The following is a 24,559-nucleotide window of genomic DNA, read 5'->3' as shown; positions in this document are numbered from 1 at the left end:
ATGCCTACATTTTAGAGGAAGAGAATAATTCTAGGTTCTGTGTTAAGCTGGCCAAGAGTGCATGCCTAGCAATTATAATGCTATTGTCCTCTTGTGGGAATCAGACTTTTCATGGAGATTTTCAATTTCTAAATTTAGAGTAAAAATTACGAGTTTAATGAACCAAAAAATGAATGCACCTTTTCATTCTCACTGAAGCATCCTTTAAAAATTCTATGCAGATAATTTGCAGGCAATTGCTGACTTTAGTGTTTGAGAACATGTAAGATGGATTTCACTGAAGTGTTTCTCTTCGACTTACAGGTACTACTATTGATTGACATTCAAGTCTCCTACATCAACACCAACCACGAGGATTTCATTGGCTTCGCAAAGTAGGTGGAAGACTCGATTGCTGCGTGCGTTCCTCCTGCTGGTCTGTTTAGAATACACATTAGGAATTTCTCCCACAACCCCACCACCTCTTGAGAGTGCATTCTGGGTCAAGGTTAAATCTGAGCCATCCTGTTAGAGAGGTGTGAGCCTTATGGCCATGGGCCATGCTCTCTCCATGAAGTAGTTGGTTCCTTGGTTGCACAGCATGTGGGTCACATGTGTCTTAGATACTCATTGCTTTTGGATGACCATCCGCAGTTTGTACTTGAACTCCCATAGATAAGCAGTAACAGATGCACATTTAAAATACGTTTGGGAACAGTTTCTCACATTAATTTGAAATAGCAAGTGCGGTTCACAAGATACAGCTATTTCAATATTCATAAGTTAGAATATAGAGCCTATTTTTTTAAAAAACGGTCTTTTGTGAACTTAGATGTAATTATAGGGGGTGAATATTCTCTTTTCTATAATACATATCTTATATAAGCTTGTTCTTATGTTGCTATTTTATCATACATGTATTTTATTATATTCTTAAAAAATTTTTTTCTTTATTGATTTTGTGAGAGGAAGAGAGAGGAAAAAACAACAACATTGGTTTGTTGTTCCACTCATTTATGAATTCATTGGTTTATTCTTGTATGTGACCTGACCTGGAATTGAACCCAGCACCTTGACTTATTAGGACAATAACCAACTTAGCTACCAGCCAGGGCTTGTTATATTCTAATACTCTATCTCTACATTCACAGATATCACTATGTAGACATGCTTAGTTATTCAGGGCTGGTTATTAGTGTGGCACCCACCATTTTTTCCTGTCCTAGAGTGGAACTAGTTTTTGTTTGATTCTAACTCTAAAATGTACTTGTGGCATGTAAATAGTTCGAAATTCAAATATATAAAATATAGTCTGTTTTATATAAAAAATAAAGGGGGGGGCTATGTATTTGAACCATGTATTCAAGAACAGGGGCAAATGAAAAATAAAACACAACAAAATGTAAAGCCAATTACAATCTGATTGAAAAGAAACAGAATGTAAATCATGTGATTTAGACTAAATCCTGGCTGAGGAACTGACAGACATGTTTTAGGGAGGAAAGGCTCAATTATCCAACAGCAGATTGTCTCCTTGTAAAGTTGGCTGTGGTTGTGATGCCGAACCAATGGTGTACATATATTTGGAATCCAGCGGCGGCTACTGTTGTGCAGTAGATGTTTTTCCTCCACTGTTTTGTCTGTGACCTGTGTGTGGAGGTGTTAGAACACAGTGTTGAATTTGTTCCTATGGTCAGTTGTCTTGGTAGTGACACTGTCCACACAGACCCACCCCTCCCTTTAGCCCCGATGGCTCCCCCAACTGCACTGCTCACTTCCTCCTGTAGGTCCCCTGTGGGAGGAAGCCTGGACTCTGAGATGCCTCCTTGTCCATCATCCTGGAAGAGGGGACCTGAGAAATTCTGCCTGGTTTGCGCACAGTCTGTGACCACCATGTGGCCTGTGCCAAGCTCTACTCTTGGGGGAAAAATACAAGAAAAAGAAAGAAAAAAATCATTTTTTGTCTGTTGGGAGCTTGCCTAATAATTGAAAAATATAGAGAAACACATGTAACTTTTTAAGTTGGCACATTCTCCATTCCCTTCTCTTGCTTCCTTGAGAAATTGAAAAGAAAAACAAATCCTTGAGTAATTTTAAAGAACAGGAATGCTGCCTTTAAAAGTGATTTTTATTGATGACAAATGCTAGTTAGATGTAAACTCGAGCCCATAACTGAACAGTGAAAGGGACATTGCCTCGCCACCTCGTTGTGGTCTCCTGAGCCAAGGAGAAAATGTAGACAAAGTCATAATCCATTTGGGAAAATTCACATTTTGAACAAGTTTTGTAACCAGTGCTACAATTTAAATTCCAGCCTAGACTCTTCTTGAAACACTTGCTTGCTTACTTTTTTAACTTCTTTTCAAAGATAAATGATGCAGAGTTTACTTCACCTCAGAAGCTGTTAGACTATAGCATTATATTGACGAGGCTTTCAAAAGCGTATAGTGTTGCAAATGTAAACACTTTCAAATGCAGCCTTTCCGTGCAGTCTCTGTAATCCAGGCGACTGCCCCCATTTTTCCAGCCCAGAGATAGACTATAAGCCGTTATGATGTTGGAGAAAAAAAGAAGCCTTGTTCAGACCACGTTAGAAGTGGGGCAGCTTTGCACATTTTGCATCGAGTTGAAACTCGCACCTGAACTTCCTTTTGAAGGCCAGGTCTGGGAGTCAGCCGTCTGATCAGTTTTCCAGGATTTGCCGCTGATGAGCTTTGGGCTTTGCCAAGTCGCTTAGCCTTTCTGTAGCTCAGTTTACTGCTCTATCAAGTGGAATAATAAATAATCCCCCATCGTATACCTTTTAGGATTGTCAGGAGATCAAATTAATGAGGTGTTGTGAAACTGCTTTTGAGAACTGGGGTGTAGTCTGTAAAAATGAGAAAGTGGTATACATATACACACACACACACACACAGACACACACAGATACAGACACATTCACACACACACATTTTCCACCTATTTGTTAAACACAGAGGAATTTGTGATGTACCAATTTTACTTTGTTGTGAAATTGATGATTGGAGTATGATTGCCACTAGAATATTTTTAGTCACCAATATTATCTCCAAATGTGATATTCTGCACTGAGACTCAGAGGTAGATGTTCTTTCCATTGTATGTTGAGTTGGAGTACATTTCAATGGTATTAAGATGAAGAAATGTTCATTTCATAGTTACTTTGAGGGGTTATGGGATTTTTGTGTTTTTAAAAATATGGTTGTAGCTCTAAATTTTAAAGTTGGCAGGATTGCTGTTTCCATCAAGGAAGAAAAATCAAGCCATACTTGAAGACAATTATGTAAGTATTTTTAAGTTCCAGAGATAGAAAATTAAGGTCTCAAGTTGAGGAAAAGAAGAATTTGTTTCATGAGATTTTTAGAGAATTGTCAAAAGAGGGGGAACCACCTCTCAAGTTTATAGAATGGTGATGTGCATAGTATTTTACACATGTATTTTTTTATAAAAATTTAAAAAACTAAGTGCTAAAGGTAGAGTAATGGAGTAGGAATTCTCAGAGTAGTGTTCAGACATCTTGAAATTCTTCTGCCTGCTACAGCATTTACTCTGCCATGTTGAATACGTGGAACATTTTTTCCCCCATTTCCCAGCTATTTGTTAAACATGGACCGTAAAATATGTACCATGTGTCATGGGTCCAAGTTAGCGCTGCTGTAGGCTTGCTTTGGAATTTCCTGATTTCTGAAAGCTTGATCTTTTAACTATAATATAGTTTCTGAACCTAAACGTCCGGTCTTCCAGAGGAAAATGTCAACTTTCCTCATGATTTAAGGATTTTAATTTGTCATTGTTCCTTGTTAAAAAACAAATAGCCCCATGGTCTTTTTTATTTTTTATACAATGTCACTAGTTTTTATTATTTAAGAAAACAAAGCTACTCCATTTGTTCCTTCATTCACTTCCCCTCTCTCAAGAATCCTGCTCTTTGAATAGGAAGGCCACCAAGCTTTTGTTAGCTGAATGCCTGGGGAGGTGAATTTTCACATTCTCATGCTCTTCTGCATTTGTTCCTTGGGCAGGAGTTTCAACTTCTGACTTCCTGAGGTGTCAGCAGTTCAATAGCTTACAAGCATTTGGGCTCCAGATAGGAACCAGTAGACTAATGTTTTGATGACACCAGCTTCAGACTAAGGTCTGTTTTTCCTTCTGCGGAGTTAGGTCCCAGCACCTGTTTTCTCACAGTTGAAATGACACAATGGACAGATTTCAGTGCTGGTTATATGAGCACCATGAAAATCTTGCCGGTTGTGACATTCATGATATCTCTTTCCTCATCCTCTGGAATGCTGGTTGCCATTTGCCTAAAGGCAGTATATGTGAACCTTGGCCCCAAATTCCGGAGCAATCCTCCACAGTCTTCGTGTATATTTCCATCATGTGTAATCACATTTTATTATAACAGTGTTTCTAGTTTATATTCTTACCTGAGAACATTCTTTTGTGGAATCAAAGCCTAGGCCTTAGATTAGAACAAGATCCTTCTTTTGACTCATATACAAATTTAGGGATTAAATGCAGGTGGAAATACAGACCTAAACAACTTGCCAAGGACAATCCAGAGTGCCATGTCTTCTAGTAAATTTTATGTTCCAGTGTTCCAAGCAATGTTTTAAAAATCAGTGGATTTCTATTCTCTTTTGTTCTCAGAGCTGTTATTTTGAATTTTATCTTCATCCTTAAAATGGATCTTAGTAGATGAGTCATCCTTCTTTCGTAGGGCCGCACGTCCTGAAGGGTTTTCTTACATAATATTTAGCCTGAGACTGCACTGAGGATCCTGCAGGGGGAATGCAACTTCCTTCTCCCTTTGGCTTCCATATGATTGGAGGAGGCAGGCCTGCATGTGATACGTCGCACTCTGGGGACTCTCAGCATGTTTTTATAATATCCTTGGGGTAATAAGAAAACATTCTAAAAGAACTTTATTTCAGAGCAGTACTGTCCAATGAGCTTTCTGAGATGATGGAAATATTTTCTATTCTGGGCTGTTCAGTACAGTAGCCACTGGCTGCGTGTGACTATTGAGTGGTCAAACTGTGACTAGTAAAACAGAAGAAGTGAGATGCAAATGAAATAAAAATGAAATTAAATAGTAATTAAAGTTTTAATTTCAATAGCCACATATGGCTATTAGCTACTGCATTGGATGGCACACTTGCAGAGTGTGGAGAATCCAGCCTATTGCTCAGGGTCCTTCCGTCTGTGGACACTACTTAACTGACGGCTTGGTGGTGATCTACTGTGGTGGCTTCTAGAAGAGAAAAAGGGGATAACTCTGTTCGCTGTTGCTAAGCAAATCCCTTGGCTCAGGAAAAAACAGTCAACTCTTTAATCCTCTTGTCTATAACGTATAAAGGATGGGCTTTCCCCTCCCACTGCCTTAGTTTGTATGTTGCCAGTTTGCTAGTATTTTCTGCATCATGGTTACTGCTGAAGTGTCTCCTCTATAAACTAAGCATGATGGTGGAGGGAGAGGCACAGCTGACTCTTGCCGTGGAATCTGCATTTCCGAGCGACTCCATTTCCTTGGTTCATTTGAGCTCTCTTTAGGTTCATGTAGAGTCCACATTCCTCCTCCTTTGTCACTTCTATCTCATTTTTCAGCCCCTGCAGTCTTGTTTCCACACCGCTCTGTTGAGACTGCTTTTGGCCAGGACAAAATAGTTAATCCAATGGACAATTGTGAGTTCTTCATATGACAACATTCACCAGTGGTTTCAGTTACTAACTTTATCTGATGACTATAAACCTAGGTCTCCATTCCAGAACTTCTTCCTAGACTGGGTGCCATCATCAGCTACATACTGGGCATTTCTACTTATCCATCCTAGGGAAGCCTCAACTTGATTTTCTGTAAACTCATCATCTAATCTTAAATCTACATCTCCTTCATTGTTCCCACTCTCTGTGGGTGGTAACTTCCAGTTGCTTAAACCAGAAACCTGAGTGTCATTCATTACTCCTTGTTCCCATCTTTGTTTTCTTCCATCTTTACCAAGTTCACTTGACTCTACCTCTATTCTAGTTTCTGAATTTGTCTAATCCTATCATCATTTATAACTTTCACAGAGTGCCCTGCAGATCGTTGGTGCCCTAAAATTCTTCTTCTCTTGCTTGGGTTACTACAGGTCTTTTTGCCTCTTGGTATGTCCTTTATCATTCCTTCTGGATTCCCTATTACTTTCAGAATAAAGTTTAAAATCATCAGTATGGTTTCCAAGGCTCTGTAGAAACTGTCTCTTACCTCTTCTTCCAACACTGTGCTAGGTAATGTCAATGGTGAGAGAGGTAGAGATACCAAGATTCATGCAGTATACCATTGGTCATCGAAGAACAGACATTGTCAGAGAGGAATTAGAGACCTGCCCGACACAATCCTGTTTATATGATACAGGTGCAGACCAAGATCTTTGGGAATTCATGGGAAGGAGAGATAACTGGAGGTTTCTAAGAAGGCATAACGTAGAAATGGTACTTGATTGGACTTTGAAGGCTGGGCAGGACTCACAGTCAGAAGGAAGGGGTCTAGGCTGCCTGCTTCCTATCTTCTCTGCTTCAGACTCAGAGAATTTTTACAAAACACTGCTTTGATCATGCCATTTGCTGGCTCAGAAACTTTGAATACTTTGTCTGCCTCTTACCATAACAGCCAAGTTCTCCCTAATTGGCCCTCACATTCAGTTACTGTCCTTGATGGCTTTTAAGGTCATTTACAACCCTGAGTTTATGATTATATAATTTTACTATAATAGTTTTACATTCCACAACTTTTCTATGTGCCTCATTTTTTGACCTCCTGGCTTTGCTGATACTACACCATTCTCCTGGAATGCACTTGGCTGTCTTCCTCTATTAAAATTTTACCTTTCTTCAAGTTTTCTGTGAAAGTCTCAGATCACATCAGACCAGAATAATCCCTTTTGTTTGTCTCTGATGCAGAACAATTACCATGCATAGGATTTGTTTGATAAATGGTTATAAACCCCTTGGCATACTCTCCTGTGATTTGAATCTTTTATTGTGTATGCACATGGACAAGGACAGAAACTAGAAATGAACGTGCAAAAAACATTGAGCTACATGGTAACATGGGTTTCTTTTTCTTGGAATGTCTTTCAATGTGTTCTTATTTTTACAAAAATTTAAACCTCTTGTTATATACTTTTAAAATCATTATGTCTCAGAGCATTAAACCTAGTTTGGCTTCATGTATTTTAGGGTTCTAGAAAGCCTTCCACAGTGACTTGATTGTAGTAGGAATTTATACGCGTAACAACAAACACACACAATAAGAAGCTATGGGGTAATTATAGCTCACATGTGAAACAGAAGCACTTGGTGGGGGGCTTTGTATTACATTCTCACATGTTTACTTTTGTAGAGCTTATTCTTCCTTTGTTCTTTGTATTTTGTTATTATTATTATTTTTTTTTACAACAAGCAACCTACAGGGCTACTGCTTGTTCTTTGTATTTTGTGTGTGTATCTCACCACCCACCCACACTAGAGAAATTGTAGGCTTCTGATTACAGGGCCATACCTTATTCATGTTCATATCTTCCACATAGCACCTTGCAGGTAGCTGGTGCTCTCAAATTTTTGTCAAGTGAAAACATTATACCTAGGTCTGTTTTCCAATATTGCACAGATAACCAATTAAGGACCTGTGAACAAGATTATGTCCAAAGGCTCAAGTTCACTTGCAAGTCTTTCCATGATTTCCCATGAACACATTTTTAAATAAGTATTTTGAAATGATTTCAGTTCAGTTATCATTGCATGCATAAAGATTATGATAAAGGGTGCTTTCTAATGAGGCACTTATTTTTTATGATGTTACTTATGAAATAACTTCAAGTACCTAAATATGTCATTAACAACATCTTTGGGTTTATGGGATGGGGCCAGTTGCTACAAAAAGTGTATTCTTTAGATGGAAAGTAAAGATGATTAGTATTTGTTCTTAACTAATATGTGAGGTTGGTTATAAAATAAATCTATTTCCTTCTGCATGTTCTTACGAGTGCATTGTTTAGTAGATGAAGCCTCCGTCAGAGGAAGTACCTTCACCTAGTGTAGCTCATAAGCTTCTGAGAGGCATCTTGGATCTAAAAGGAACCTAAGAAACAGCTTGTCTGGTCCCTGACTTAACTCTGTCTCTCTGTCTTTTATACACACACACACACACACACACACACATACACACACACGCACTCATTCTCGCTTTACAGCTGAGAAACTGAGGTGCATTTAGGGCAGACTGTGCTCAGGTTGCTCAAGGAGTCATTGAGAATCTCGTGCGCCTTTTGCTTTATATCCAGTCCCTTTTCTCTTATGTGATTTTAAGGGACCCTACACAGAATTCAAGGTCCCCATTAGTTTGGGTCTGTTATAGTTTGGAGTTATCACTGCAAGTCAGTGATTTATTTTAAAACATTTTATCTTAAAAAAAATATGCGCACACTAAACACAATTATGGTACTTGGAAGAGGTGGCCATCCCTGGGAAGAAGGCATAATCACATTACATTAGTAGTAGTTTCATTTCTTCTTAGAAGAGAGGAAAGCCTGCAGGGTAAAGATCCGAGGCCCCACATGGACTAGTGCTGTAGGTCAAGCATGTCAAGCTCAAAGGCTAACACAGGCCAAATAAACAAGGTTTAAGTTTATGTGGGCCGCAAAAAAACAAAAGCTTCAATTTTCATAGAAACGTAGGTTTACTAGTATTTCAATAGAGACATGCTGAATACAAAGGGCTGAAATAAATGAGTAATAATTAACACAAAATAATAGAACATTTTAATAAAAATTAATATTTTTTCTTGAATATTAACTTACCAGACATTGAATAACTGCACAAATTAATAAGCATAATGCAAATAAACCTATTTTTCTTGTTTCTGAAAGCAAAATATTTCCTGTTGTGCACACCGAACAAGTCAGTACAAGACTAATGATGTGGCAATTGGCTGCTAAAATATTCGCTGCTAGTATTAGTGGAGAAAAATGGTGCGCCTGCACATAAGGGAAATGAATGCAACACGATTATAGTAATCAATCATTAGCAAATGTTTGTTATTAATAATTATATATAACAGGATACTGTAAAAATTAAGTTATGAAATTTTTATTAAAACGTTTCTCACATACCGTTACATTGGCTGGGCCGCAAAAGTATTCATTGTGGACCGCGTGTGGCCTGTGGGCCATGAGTTTGACATGCTTGCTGTAGGCACGCTCCATGTTCAGGGCCTGGCAGGCAGCCAGAAGGCAGTGTGGGTGCATCAGACCCCTGGTCACAGTCAGACACAAACTCAACCTCATTCACAGCCTTACCACAAAACTCAGAATAATGTAGATTTGGATTATGTGGGGAAATGGTTGGAGAGAGATGATGTTCATAGTGATTAAGGAACTTAAGCATTTAACTAAAAACTCAAAAAATAACAAAAAATGAGTAAAGGAGAAATAAGCTAAAAGTCTAACGTGAGGACATTGAAAAGCAAAAATATACACAAAATATCTTTAGTAATCAAATACAGTATGGCCTTTCACCACCCACCCTTTCCCCAGCTTCACTTGAATGTAGAATATGGGTTTTCAGGTGTTCGAGTGAAAACTGGTGGGAGATTGTGAAAGACTAGAGGCCCAGTGCACAAATTCATGCACAGGTGGGGTCTGGCTGGCCCGTCCCAATTGGGCCAGTCGGGCCAGGTGGAGGGAGGGTATGTGGGAGGTTGGCCGGCTGGCCCCACCCCCTGGTCAAACTCCCGGTCGAGGGGGCAATTTGCATATTAGATTTTTATTATATAGGATTGTTGTTTTGAACAGCGGTTCAAAAGTGTGATATTGATTTCTGATGTGGCCCTGAGCCATAATATCCCATTACTTTAAACAGTTGATTAATGACTTGAGCTTTTTTTCTATTTTGGACTATTTCATCGATCTTCAAAATAGCCTTTAAAAACTATGAAACTGCCAGTTAGAGGGTTTCGATGTTTACTCATTGATTTACCAAAAGAAAGCCTTCATGCCTTAAAAAAAATTTTTTTTTAAATTGATTTTAGAGGGAGAGGAAAGGAGAGGGAGATAGAAATATTGATGAGAGAGAAACATTGATTGGCTGCCCTCCTACACCCTACTGGGGATAGAACCCACAACCTGGGCACGTACCCTAACTGGGGATTGAACCAGTGATCTCTTGGTTCACAGGTCGACGCTCAACCACTGAACTACACGGGCCAGGCAGAAAGCCTTTATTCTTTTGACTGATAGAGGAACACAGTGCCTGAACATGTGGGCTCTGGGGTTAAATTGTTGGGATCATCTCTGGCTCTTAACCCCTGGAGTTGTGTTGTAATGGTGTGGACCTCACTGGGCTTCTTATTCAACAGATATTTGTTAGAGCCAACTACAGTGTGTGCCAGGTGGTTTCTAGGCACTGGGAATATAGCAACGAATGAAATAGACAAAAACCCCTGCTCACAAGGAGCTCACATTCTAATGGAGGAAGACAGATAATAAACACACAAAAATTTAGTAAATTATATAGCACTCTTGAAGGCGAAAAATGGAATAGTGTCAAGAGGATGAGAGTCCTAGAAGAAGGGAAGGATGCTATTTTGAACAGAGTGGTCATGGTATGCCTCACTGAAAAGATAAACTTGAACAAAGACTTGAAGGAGGTGATGTCAGGAACTATGCTCCTATCTGGTGGAGCTTATTCTAGGCAGAAGGAGCAACTAGCATAAAGGGTTTGAGGTGGAAGTATGCTGGGTGGGTTAAAAAAAAAAGTGATCAGTGTGGCTGAACCTCTCCAATGAGTGAGGTGGAGAGTAGGAGGACATGACTCAAAGAGTGGAGGGTGGGGGTAGTTGAGTAGGGCCTGTGGACCATTGAAGGACTTTGACTTTTACCCTGGGAATGGTGTTGTATGGCAGTAGAGAGTTCTGAGCAGAAGAGTAACAGGACCTCCTTTTAAAAAGAATCACCCTGGTTTCTGTGTTGAGAACAGATGTTAGGGGGACTGGTGAGGGAACAGAGACTAGAGAGAAAGTGATTGCAACAGTGAAGTGAGAGATCACGGTGGCGTGGATCAAGGTGGTGGCAATGGAAGTGGTGAAAAGATGTTGAGTTTCAAATACCTTTTAAGGAGTAACAATAGAATTTGCAGGTGATCAGATGTGGAGTGTGCAAGAAAGAGGAATCAAGGATTTGGGCTTAAGCACTTGGAAATAACGGAATTAAGAAGGGGAGCGCAGTGGGTGGAGTTCGGTTGTAGCATATTAAGTTTGAGGTGCCCATTAGACATCCAAGTGGAGATGTTGCGTTATCAAAAATGTATATGAGTCTAGGTTTGGGGAGCTAGGTCCAAGCTGGCTTTGTTCTATGGGAGTTGTCAGAACATAGTGGAATTCAAAGCAAAGAGATTGTAAAATGTCACAGAGTTTGGGATCTGGAGGCCGACTACTTGGTCCACCACTTATTAGCTGAGTAACTTTGGGAAATCCATTTAGCTACTCTGTGACTCGGTCTCCCCATCTGTAAAACGAAAAGAATAGTAGTACCTACTTCACAGGGTAAAATTAATTAAAATCACTAATATCTGTAAAGCACTTGGAACATGGCATATACTTAATAACTATTAACTGTTCATTTTCAGTACATCTACTCTGCATACCCGCAGGACGTCCCGAATACTTGCCTTGACTTCTATTGTTATTGATGCAGCAATGCAGCTATGCTTCCTGTGGTGTTACTGTGTTTTTGGTTTGTGACTGTTAATTGGGACGAGGAGTTCCACTGAGTTGGTTTTGCTTCAGAATACCATCGTGAATTTTTTATGTAGCTCTGCCTCAGTTGTTGATACGTTTTTTTAAAGCCTGTATATATTTTAGTATCTGTTACTTGTTCAGAAAAAAATACCTTACACGTTTCTTCAGTGCTGCTCTCCTTTGCTTTTCTCAGTGCTCAGCAGAGGAGCAGTCAGGTTCACAAGAAAAACACAATTGGAAATCAGGTAGGAATTGCTTAAAAGAATTAGTGCATGCATGCCCCAATGAGTTTGAACTAAATTGCTTGATTGACTATTAAAAATGCAAATTAATCCTGCGCAAATTTTGTTGGAAATGCAGCTTTCAGTTTTGTTTTGTTTTGGCTTTTAAAGTTTTTAGAGGAAATCGTGTTTTTTTTTTCTCTCTCATTATTTTGCTATATTATGCAGTTAACACTATTGATTTATTTTAAATAACTTCTCTGCTATTTGCTCTGTTTTTCAAATTTGACTCCTTGTATCTTACTTTGCTTGCTTACATTACCAGTAAGTTTGATTTAACATCAAATCTGTGAGTCAGTTTAAGGTTAAAATATGGTGAATAGTTGCATGAGCTTTCTGATGCTGCTGACTAGTTCACACGTTTGCACAGCTTGATAACAGTGAAGGGACAGCTCATAGAGAAGGCAGTTGTTGCATTTCACTGCTGCCACACCCAATTCCTGTTGGTTAATAAAGATGTTAATTCCTCAAAAGATCTGATCTTTTGAGTTTTCGCGTTTTGGGCTGACCCGCTGTCTCTGACTAATAGCGCTCTACAGAGATTGCATTAACTCCGATAGTTTGCTGCTTCTTTTATGTTTTATGTGATAATGAATATTTGCATTGTTATTTCTTTTCAAGTCAAAACAATGATGACTTTATAGCTGTTGTTTTTTAATGCAGAGGTACAATTATTGAACAAATTGAAACCTCTGCTCTAGATTTTTTTCCCATTGTTTTGAAAGGAGAAGAGGTAATAATAGACTTTATTTTAAAAACTCTTTTTTTTCTGAACTAAAGCATATAATTCTTTGCTATTTCAGGGAACCAATCTTCCGCCTTCAAGGCAAATTGTACGAGCTAAGTTCTGTAAGCTTTACTGTTGCTTTTTCATTTAGCTTCCCATGGGCACAGTTTTGTCTTTAACTGATTAACTCAACTAGCGCTTGCTACTAATTTTTTTTTAAACTTAGGTTGTCTTGTCCATAACACCCTGTCATTGAAATAAAAATCCTCTTAAGAGGGTTCATCCCTTCACTGCTAATAACTTGCTGTGATTGAAAGGTATGAACTAGTAAACTCTAAAATGCTGTAATAATAAACCCTTAACATTGTGGGTGCTTTGGTATTTCTCTAATTTTAATGGGCCTTAAAATAATTAAAATCATTAATGATCTCCATCTCTGTCCTTTTATGCTATGTTGTTGTATAGTGTAAGCCTTTGTATAATACTATTTCCAATAAATGTTGATGATGCTCCTACAAGGTGGGTGAATATTGAACATCTGATTTGTTATATTTGCTGACAAACCTCTCCAAATTCCAGTTATTTGTAGTTATTTTTTAAAATAATAAAACAAAACCAAATTTACATTGATTGCAATTTTATATTGCTTTACAGTTGAATTTTTTAAAAGTAGATACTCTTCATTTTATGAAAGTGTAAAAATTCTGTCAAATTCTAACAATCATGTTTTGGGGAATGATTCTACTCTCATTTCTACATGGATGAAGCAGCCTTAAAGTCTTCCTTCCTTCCAACTACGCACAGATGGAGGATGAGATAGGAGCATGGGCCTGTTACTTGCTCCATGTCACTTTGGAAGAAACGGACTTTGGAGCTAGACATCCCTTGCTTCAAATTATGACCCGTCACTTAGTAGCCAGATGGCCTTGGACAAAGTGAGCCTGAGTTTGCTCAGTTACGTGATGGGAAGAATAGAAAAGATTTCTGCAGGGTGAATGGGAGGATCTGATGTAATATACACAATGAGGTTTGCAGCTGGGTCCTGGGTTTGTGACCTGTAAAGAGCAGATACCTTGCTCCCAGCAGGTAGGTGCTACTTCTTTAAACTTTTGGGAGAAAACACATAAAGTATAAGAAAATAATAAAAGTTATAAGATGAGAACAATGAAACACTGGAAAATTAGAAGCCATGACATTATTCCAAAGGTTGCAATGTGCAGAACAAGGATTTGCCTATAAAACTTTCCTCATGGAAGTACATACTTACTGGAAAAGCAATGATACAGTGGCATAAATGCATACTCTAAATCAGATCTGAAAGGAAACTCTAAACCAGTTATCAATTATATTATTTTTGCTGAGTACTTCAAAGCCCACACATTTTTAAAGTTTTATAAATCCGAAGATAATAGAATTGGGGGGACTGTTATCATAGGATACAGGTACTTACCCCAACCTCTTGGGTCCAGTTGTACCTTGAAAGTCAGATTTTTTATTTTATTTTAGAAAAACAATACATATTTCTGTGGGGTCAGAGATAGCACCCTGTAATTAAATACATTATTTTTCTGTAGTTAGACAAATGAATAGTCACACCAGATATATTAAATGAGAGATATAAATACTTTCATGTTGTCAGGTTTTGCTGCTAAATTTGTTTAAAAAACCTTTTTATTTTGCAAGTAATGGATTATGAGCCTGAATGTCTTATTTTTCAGAGTAAAATCCAATAATTAAAAACAATACAATATAGTTTAGGAACCTTTATTTTTTTCCTTCTTAGCATAAATGAATCATAATGACTTGAAAACATTTTCTTTATGAATCTGAATATCTGATGTTGATTCAGGTTTGTATTAATGCAATTTATCAGTCAAGAGGCTCAAAGCCAGGGAGCCATGGAGTCCCGCCTGCTGACTGATGCCGACTTTTGTGGTTGGTGGGCTGAAAATTCTGCAGGATCCTAGCCAGTGGTTCATCCATTCCAATGTGTATTTAAGGCTTTGGGTTGGAAGAATTGCTGTGCAGGATCTATACTGAAATATGTTAGAGGGATTTAAGGAAAGCAAAATTCCTCTTTAAAGTCTAAATTACAATTGCTTTTCTCTGCCTAAGAATTTGCTTAGAACTTTCACAAGTTGATGTCGGCAAATGTATAGAAATTTATGAGTACACAATTAGCTTCAGGTTGGACCGATCAAAAATGTAAATTTAAACTTAATTTCATTCATCCCTTCACTCATCAAACATGTATTCGAAACTCTCTGAGTGACAAAAACTGGGGTAGGTGTTTAAGCTAGTGATGACTAAATCACAGCCCTGTCCTCAGAGAGCTCACAGCCCCGTGATGATGTTGGTAAGTAAGAAAACTGAAGGCTGCTTCCTTCTTCAAGGCTAGTTCTTTCTGATCCTCCAGGTCTCACTGAAACATCATTTCTGCAAGAGGTTGGCCCTGACCATTGGATCTAAAATCACACACCCCTCCCCAGTGTCTTGCTATCATCCTATTTATTACTAGAGGCCCGGTGCACAAAATTCGTGCATTTGGGGGTGGGGGCGTCCCTCAGCCTGGACTGCGCCCTCTCACAGTTCGGGAGCCATCTGTTGGACATCCTTAGTGCTGCCACGGCTGGGGGAGAGGCTCCTGCCACCGCCACTGCACCCGCCAGCCGTGAGCCCAGCTTCTGGCTGAGCGGCGCTCCCCCTGTGGGAGTGTACTAACTACCAGGGGGCAGCTCCTGTGTTGAGCATCTGCCCCCTGGTGTTCAGTGCACATCATAGCGACCGGTTGTTCCACTGTTTGGCCAAAACGGGCTCTCTGACATCCCCCGAGGGGTCCCGGGTTATGAGAGGGCGCAGGCCAGGCCGAGGGACCCCACTGGGCACGATTGGGGCTGGGGAGGGATACAGGAGGTTGGCCAGGTGGGGAGGGACTGCAGGAGGGCTCCAGGGCATGTCCGGCCTGTCTTGCTCAGTCCTTATCGGCTGGACCCCAGCAGCAAACTAACTTACCGGTCAGAGTGTCTGCCCCCTGGTGGTGAGTGCACATCATAGCAAGTGGTTGAGTGGCCTTAGCATATCATTAGCATATTACACTTTGATTGGTTGAACGGACGACTGGACACTTAGCCTATTAGGCTTTTATTATATAGGATTTTTCATCTTTCACTTCACTAGGACCTAAGCTCCATTAATGATACTTTTTTATGATGCTCAAAGCAGTGGAATATCATTGTAAGGTTTTAGGCATGATCATATGAATGTTTTAGAAAACTCCTTCTGCTTGTAGTGTGGAGAAAGTTCTGAAAGCAGAAAAACGTTAGAAAAAGAAGACTAGTCAGGAGGCTGTTGCTGACAAGAGAGGATGATGATCTGGGCTAGGCTATCTATACTGGATTCAAGGACAAGCTCATGAGTTTGGGAGAGTCCAAAGGAGTTGTGATGAGATGAGTGTTCTGGAGACATCTGGGGATCATTAGCAATGCTGTTCAGATACATGATTTAGGCACAAGTGAGATGGTGGTGCTCTTCATGGAGAAAGGAACATAGTGAAAAATCCAGATTTGGAATCAGAATGGTGTTTGTTGAGTATGAATCACTGGGGGGGATTGGAATAAAAGTCCACTGGGAAGTTGTATAAAAGTGTATAGAGTTTAGAAGAGACAGAACCTATTCCAAAGGTAGTAGGAAGCCATTGAAGGATTTCCAATAAAGAAGGGTTACCATCTGATTTGTATGTTAAAAAGATCTGTGTGTCAGCCATAAGGAATGGTTTGGAGAAATAAAACTAGAGAGATGGAAATTTTGGAAGAGGTTTTTGAGGTAATATCATTAAGAAAATACAAATGTCAATAGTGGGAGGTATGTAGGAGAAGGAACATTTAGCAGGTAGAAAGAGTTAGAAATTGTTTTGGGGATGTTAAGTCATCCTCCCAGGCTATGGCTAAGGGATCCACTGTTGGGAGAGCAGAAGAAGGAGTAGCAGATTTCAGGGGCAATGGGAGAAGAAGGTGGTGATTTCAGTCTGGGATATATTTTTGTGCCTGTTGGTGACATCAGTAGAGTTTGAGGTTCAAGACGTGTCTACACTGGAGATAGAAGTTTTACAGTTTTCAATGTATACTTGGTAGCTGAAGCCGTGAAATTACTTACAGAGGATGAGCATATAGAGGGAAATTTGGGATTTAAAGGATGATGGAGAAAGAAGAGTCCAGAAGAATGAGGAACTTAAAATTAGTCTAGGAACTGATGAGATAAGTAGAAAAACTCTGAGAGTAGTAGAATGAAAACCAAGGAAAGAGAACATTTCAAGGTCATGAAGGTTATTTCAAGGGAAAGGTACAATAGTACTAAATGTTTTCAAAGAGTCCAGAAACTTCGGGGAAGTTGTTCAGTAGTTGGGCTGGTAGAAGGTTCTGTGCAGTATTAGGGACTAAAGTCATATCAGTCCTCTTGGTCTTGTGAATTGCTCTTCGACTCTACATCTGAAAGGTAGCGTGAAGCAGAGAAAGCACACCAAGAAATTGATATCCTGAGCTGGGGTCTTTTAGGGAGGCACATGTATGGTCAGGAGAGCAGATGAGTTAAAGAGAGATAGGAATAAAAGATTGTGTCATCTAATATGAATGGTTTTGATTGATGTATTAGTCAGGACAGGCCAAGCAAGTAACAAACAACCCAAGAATTTCAGTAGCTTACTATAATATCAGTTTAACAATCCTGTGAAGGTCATTGAAATGGGAACAGCCCTGCTTCATATGGTCAGTCATGCATGGTCTTTGGAATTCTCTTCATTTTTTCTAGCAGATAGAAAGAGAAAGAAGCATGAGTGAGGGAGATTTTCAAGAACAAGCCCAGCAATGACATTTTCATTTCCATTCCATTGATCTTCACTTAAGTCATTTGGCCCAACCTAACTGAAGAGAAACAGGAATATAATCTGAGCTTATGCCCAGAAATACAAAAGATAATGTTGACTGCAAATGGGAAGGAAGTGGGCAAGTCAGGGTGCTGGGGGTTTTACTGGAATTAGAGAAATATGTACCAGGATTAAGGCAAAGAGGTGGTAGGGTTAGAGGTTGAAGTCAGTGAGTGGGATGTTGTATCCCAAGGTTTAAGAGGCCAGGGGATGACACCCAAGCATCAGAGACGTTATTGGAACAAGCAGAAACAGATGCTAGAGGAGGGCAAACAAGTGAAAGCTATAGATGTTCGTGGAACATTGTTAGTCTTTAGAAGGTGTGGGCAGCTGAAGATAAGTGGGGATAAAATTTTCTTGATGTGAATATGTTTAGGGCCAGGATATATTGGCTGATAATTTACTTTTTTAGCTATAAGAATCAAGAGAGGAAGGCACAGCTGACTTATTCCTTGGCCCAGCCTTATTGTGTTTTGTTTCCCAACAATGTGTCTTCTGTTGCTTTTACTGTAGATTGGAGTGTGAGATTTCCAAAACCTATAATCTCCAGACAACCTTCTTGAATTGTAGTCTGCAAGCAGAAAAGATCTTTATTTAAAAAGAAATTCAAAACAGGGTTTCTTTCCTCCCTACTTTCTGCAAGCTAGTGTTAGTAGTCACTAGTCTCTTTTTTAGGACTACTTACAAGTTTCAGAAATCATCAACATATCCCAACATCCTAAAATTTTCCTACCAAATTCCACTCACCTCTATAAGTGTAATTGCTATTATCATTTCAGAATATGTATACATGCACACCCAAACATAGGTACACACATGTACACAGACAGACACATGGTTTAGGCACATGGTTTGGGATTTTAAAAAATATAAGTGGTCATATATTGTACACATTTTACACAATAGTTGTAAGCTCTACAAAGGCAAAGAATTTTGTCTCTTATTCATTGATGTATCTGTAACATCTAGAACCTGGTGAATAGTAGATGCTCAGTAAATATCTTGAAAGTTGAATTTATTTAATCCATTTAATGATATGTCTTGGAGATCATTCCATGTAAGTACACAGACCAAAGATGACAAAACTTCTTTACTGATGCATGGTATTGTACATTCCACAGCATAAGTGTTCCATAGTTATTTAACAATCTCCCTAAGGAATTTGTGCTCTAGTTTTTCCAAAACAGCTGAACCAGTTATAGACCCAATGGTATATGCAAGTATATGAATCCACAGTAGTGAATTTCATTGAGATGGTCATTCTTACATTATGAACAAATTATGTAATGTATTTTATATATATATTGATAGATGTACTAACCATCCTTGGTTCTCTAGTATAAGCCATATTTGGCCATTATGGGGTTGGGTTGATTCTTTTGCCATTGAGTAAGTTTTCTTATTAGTATATTAGTATATTTTGCTTATGAAGTAAAGTCATTCCTCATAAAAATATTTAAATATATTTATAAATGAATAAATGAAAAATAAAATGACTGAATATGCAATACTATTAAAATTTCTGCTGACAGAGAAATGTCACAGACAGCGAGGAAAAAAGACTATTGTATGCCTCATTCCTGATGATCTCAATTTGTTTGATAAGAGGCTGGACTGTTTGTTGAGAGCTGGGGGAATGGAAGTTACAGGGAAGCCTTAAGAAGATGGTGGAACTCAATGTAGTTACCATGTGGAATGTAAAGACGAACCAAATGGCTTTCAGCTATTGGCCTAGGTCTCCCACCAGTTCATATACTGAGATTCCAGTGTAGAGAAGCTAATTTATCTCCACTAATAAAAGTGTAAGATGCAAATTGACCATACCTTTGTGAAACCCACCAGTCAATCAGGAGTGAATATGAAAATTAACCCAACAAACATGGAGGCTTAATTTGCATATGCAGGCGCCAAGCAACCGGGGGCGGGGCAGGACGCAGGCGTTCTGCACCGCCCCAGCTGCTCCGGGCCTCTGGACAGCGTGGGAAGGCGGAAAGGCGGCTTCAGGCCGGAGCGAAGGTGGTGCTGGCAGCTAGGGGAAGGAATGCCCATTCTTGCATGAATCTTCTGCATCAGGCCTCTAGTTTGTTAATACTGAGAGACCCCAGTCCTTTCAATTCATCAAATTAAGGGTTTAGCAAAGGACAAATAGTAAAACCTCATTGCCTACAAAGGTGCCCTAGAATCTCTGGTTAGTGATGCAGTCCCTGTCCTATACCAGAAGGTCCTTTTGAAAGGATGTCCCTGGTTCGCTATCACAGTGAAAATAAAAGTAAACAGAAGCCAATAAATTCTTATAGATACTTCCAATCGAGCTCTTTTGTTATTTTTGCCCATTGCTTTCCATATTGAAACCAAATCCACCCAACATATAAGTATGTCCCCAATTCATCATGACCAAGGCAAATTATAGTTTCTGTCCCTAAAGTATGAATCTCTTCACATTCAGTGCAGTAATATTACAGAACTTTTCCTGACGGAGTCAGAATGTTTAGCCCAGCCGTGGGCAAACTACGGCCCGTGGGCCGGATCCGGCCCGTTCAGCTGTTCTATCCGGCCCGTGGAGCCGAAAGAGTGGAGGGTTCTCTTGCTCTCCCCCCCGCTCCTTTACTTTGAATTTATATTAGTTCACACAAACACTCCATCCATGCTTTTGTTCCGGCCCTCTGGTCCAGTTTAAGAACCCATTGTGGCCCTTGAGTCAAAAAGTTTGCCCACCCCTGTAGCCCATGATCCTCAAAATATGGAGACATCTTGACATTCTTAAGCCATTTCATCGAAAGTGTCCTGAGATATATATTTATAGAAAAGAAAGCTTGTGTTGATTGTGTCAGTGAGGGGAGAGGGGGGGCACGGGAATCTGATGGTCAGCCTTGTGAGCTCCATTCTTGACATTACGCCAGATTCTGGTCTATCTTGAGTCTCATTGTCAGGGGCCTAAATGTCAGAACATTAATCCTGGCATTAGTGTAAATTGCTGGGCCGTTTTATCATAATTTTAAAAAATGATGTTTTGTAATGAGATACTCCCATTTGAGAACAATCTTCTTTTCCCCCCTGAAAAATGTATTTATCTTCTAATCATAGGCTACAGATTTTCCAGATAGGAGCCTTACATGTCAGTGCAAAATTTTATTTGTTGTAAGTCCGTCACCCTTTCATGTAGTCACCCCTTTTCTTCTCATTCTAGACACTTCAATATGAGCAGATCTCTCATAGCTTCTATGGTTTGTATGGTACAAGAAGATTGTGATTTTTTAAATATTGAAATTTCACCTTTACATGAAGTCAACGAACGTAGGCTTGTTCGTTTCTTGTGTGTAGCTTATATTATTCAAAGGCCAGACCAGTTTTGAGCACCAACATGGCATAAGTCTTTTTTTTCTATTTTTTAGAGCAAGGGGTAGTCCACTTTCCTGTCTTCTAACGATGCTAATAGTTAGCATTTATTAATTGCTTTGTGTGTGTGTGGCGGGGGGGGGGGGCAGTGGCTCGTATTAAAACAGATTTGTACATGGATTGTCTCACTGAATATTTCCAAGAGCTTTATGAAGTTATTCTCCATTTGATGGATGAGGAATGGAGAGTCACAGCCTTAACATGACTTTCTCAAAGTTGTTCCATAGTAAGTGATGGGCTTGGGGTTTTACTTCAATTTTTTATTATAAAAACTAGAGGCCCAGTGCTTGAAATTCATGCGCGGGTAGGGTCCCTAGTGGCTGCCGGCTGTTGGCCAGGGCCTTCCTTTCCCCGGCTGCCTGCCACTGCCATGTTCTGTGCTGCCCTCTGGTGGTCAGCGCACATCTAACTCCCGGTCTGTCGAACTCCCGCCCGTGGGGACAATTTGCATATTAGCCTTTTATTATATAGGATTGTCAAATATAGCAAAGAGCTGGAAGCATAGTTCTGTGAAAGGCCATGTACATACCCCCTAGTTTGTTTGTGTGTACATGTACTATTTGAAAGTAAGTTGCAGGCATCATGACTGTTCATCTCTAAATACTTTAGTTGCATTTCCTTAAGTATGTCCACACCACTGTTTTCTCGCCTAAGAAGATTAACAATGATTTTTAATACTATCTATTGTTCTTGTGATTCAATTGTAGCAGTTCTAGTAGCTTGAAAGAGTTAATGCTGGTCTCAGATTTATATGAAAAGACCAATGTGGTTTATTTAGAAAGATCAATGTGGAAAGACCAGTATGGTTTATTTGCTTAACAGTATATATTTCCTAATTATCTTGGTGCAGAAAATAAATAAAATTTATCAGAGGTGATCTCTTGAACAAAGTGTAAACATGTAGAGCTTTAGGTAAATGATGAACTAAAATGTCTTACCCCCAAAGTGACTATGAAATCTCTTTGACTCAGCAACTAATCCATTCCCCACCTCAGGGAATTCTCTTGGGCTGAATTCTCCGGGATGAATGTTCCCTCTCCAGGAAATGAGTGTCCTGGTTTCCTAATTGAGCCTGCGTTCCTTGAAGCTTTGCACTGTGCTCTTGCCTCACCAAACAGTTGGCTGGAGTGTTTGTCCTGACTCCTGGTGAGGTTATTTACACTCTGAGCCTGTGACAGATGGCCCCCTTGGGTAGATTATTCTATGTGCTGCCATTTATATTGTCTGGATGGAGCATTACTTGGAAACGGTGCACATAAATACAAATGAGCCTGACAAATATGAGCATGAAACTCAGTCATCATTATCATTTCATTTCCAGTGCTTTGATTTATTCTTCGTTTGCAGTATCCTATGAATTCTTTATCTATGGGGTCCTATGACCTCCGCCCCTTTTCTGAGTTTCGAGTTGAGTTTCTATTGACTGTTTATAAGCATTTTTTTTAATGAGAAAGCACTATCATAACTAAAACATTAGTTGAAAAGCAAGTCATTTTATTGTTTCCTGCCCCAGTCTACTAAACATGATCTTCTTAATTAAGGTAAGACATTTTTAGTGTCTGTGTTTTCAGTGTGTTTTTTTTTTTGTCTCTTCAAAAATCTTTTCCTTCCCCAGCAACTCTGATCTTCCTGTTGACCTGCTGCGAAGGGGAGGAGGGGGAAAGGACAAGGGGGACTTGTTTTTGAGAACTCAACTATCTATAAATGACTTCCTCTCGTTTGGTACATCCCGTGGCCGGGTTTCATTTTCTGATGCCTGGTGGCAGGACCCATGTCCTGGAGGAAGGAACCATGTCATCCTTCACTCATCCTGTGCTCAGAGCTTGACCATGGCTGCGAATACTATCTCCTATCACTCCTGATATTTCTCGTGCTTCTCTTCCCGAGCTTCATAATTCATGTCACTGTTTTCCGGTGCATACGGAGTCAGGTTTTAGAAATATGAGACAATTTTAAAATTACAGATGCAAGGTCTCGCTGCTTGAGCCAACATCTGCAACTGGTTTACGAGGTTAAGCAAAATAGCTGCTCTGGATGACTGATATTTACCAGGGCCTCTCCATTTCCCATCAGAAATAGGAATGCCTGTGACTTCTACATTCTTCAGTTTTCAATGGGAATTGGGGTTTCATCCGTTACATACCTCACTTTATTAAGTTACCTCACAAAGCATCCTGAGTTACAATTAGCCATGATTAAGGAGGCCAGCGAGAACATGGGTAATTAATGTCCACCAATAATTAAAATACTTACCTTAACCAGAGCCCAACACTCTCTCCTAAAACCTTATACTGAAATTCCAAACCAGTAAAATTTCATAGGATTTTCTTTTGTTTTGGTGCAGACAAAATAAAAACCTGGACACATCACTCCCTTGCTTACAACCCTCAAAAGTACTACTTTTCCTTTAGAACAAAGTCCAAATGTTGCCACTATTATCCATTCCCTGCCTGTCTCCCGCTTCTTGTCACTAACACTCCTGAATTCTGTGGGCTAGCCACGGTGACCTTCAGGCAGTGCCTCCGTGGTCTTTCCCTGTTGGGATGTTCCTGTGCCTGAAACATCTATATCTATATATATCTATCTATATATATCTATCTCTACATATATATCTATATAGATATATGTAGATCTCTTTCTATATATAGATAGACAGATAGATAGATAGATAGATAGATAGATAGATAGATCCATGATGAGAGAGAATCATTGATCGGATGCCTCCTGCACACCCCACACCAGGGATCGAGCCCACAACCGGGGCATGTGCCTCAACCAGGAATCGAACTCTGACCTCCTGGTTCATAAGTTGACACTCAACTACTGAGCCACACTGGCCGGGCTCTAGGAACGTCTTTAAAATGGGTTCTCCGTTTGAGATATGCTTTCTTCATTGGCCAAGTTTTAGTTTTGTCTTTTATTTGCATCAAGACAATGCTGTGAAGGTATTGAGTCATCATTTGAAATCAGAATTGCATGGGAGACCTTCAAGTCTGTCACCCACCCATTCCAGTCTAGCTGCTTCCCCTCTCCATTGAGCCACAGAAACGATGCTGGCAAGGTTGTGCAGCCAGCACATATTAGCAGAGCCAGAGTGGTCATTCAGACATTGAATGTTCTCATGCCAGTTACAACTGGCTGTTCCCCCAGTTGCTGGAGTTTCTCTCTCAGAACTCTCCCCCCCCCAAAAAAAAACCCTCCCCTTTATCCAGAAATTAAAGGCAAGGTTTGGTCCAGAAGGGGGCCTCCTGTATACTCCTGCTCTAGCACTGAGTCCCACACCCCTTCCAACTGGTCAGGCTGCTGCCATACTAGTTGTTAAATGTTTTGAATATTATTTCTTCCAACAACCTCCATGTTACCCAAACCAGGGAATAATTTTGTACTTCGAGTCCTGCTTTCCCTCACAGTGGCATTAGACATTTTCAGCCCTCCCATGAAAAGTCTCTTCTGTTGACTTC

At 39.7% G+C, this 24,559-nt stretch overlaps 1 protein-coding gene across 4 annotated transcripts in view; it reads left to right on the top strand.

Annotated features, from left to right (window-relative positions):
- Window positions 1-24,559, top strand: part of DNM3 (dynamin 3) — a 386,126-nt gene that overhangs the window by 140,872 nt on the left and 220,695 nt on the right. For all 4 annotated transcript variants that reach the window (XM_080649442.1, XM_080649441.1, XM_080649440.1 and 1 more), the window contains 2 exons: window positions 304-374; window positions 11,970-12,021. In XM_080649442.1, the coding sequence (XP_080505568.1) occupies window positions 304-374; window positions 11,970-12,021 (123 nt within the window). The remainder of the gene's footprint in view (window positions 1-303; window positions 375-11,969; window positions 12,022-24,559) is intronic.

Source organism: Plecotus auritus (genome assembly GCF_963455305.1).
Source record: "Plecotus auritus genome assembly, chromosome: 12".
Lineage (NCBI taxonomy): Eukaryota > Metazoa > Chordata > Mammalia > Chiroptera > Vespertilionidae > Plecotus > Plecotus auritus.
This window is presented reverse-complemented; position numbering and strand designations above follow the sequence as displayed.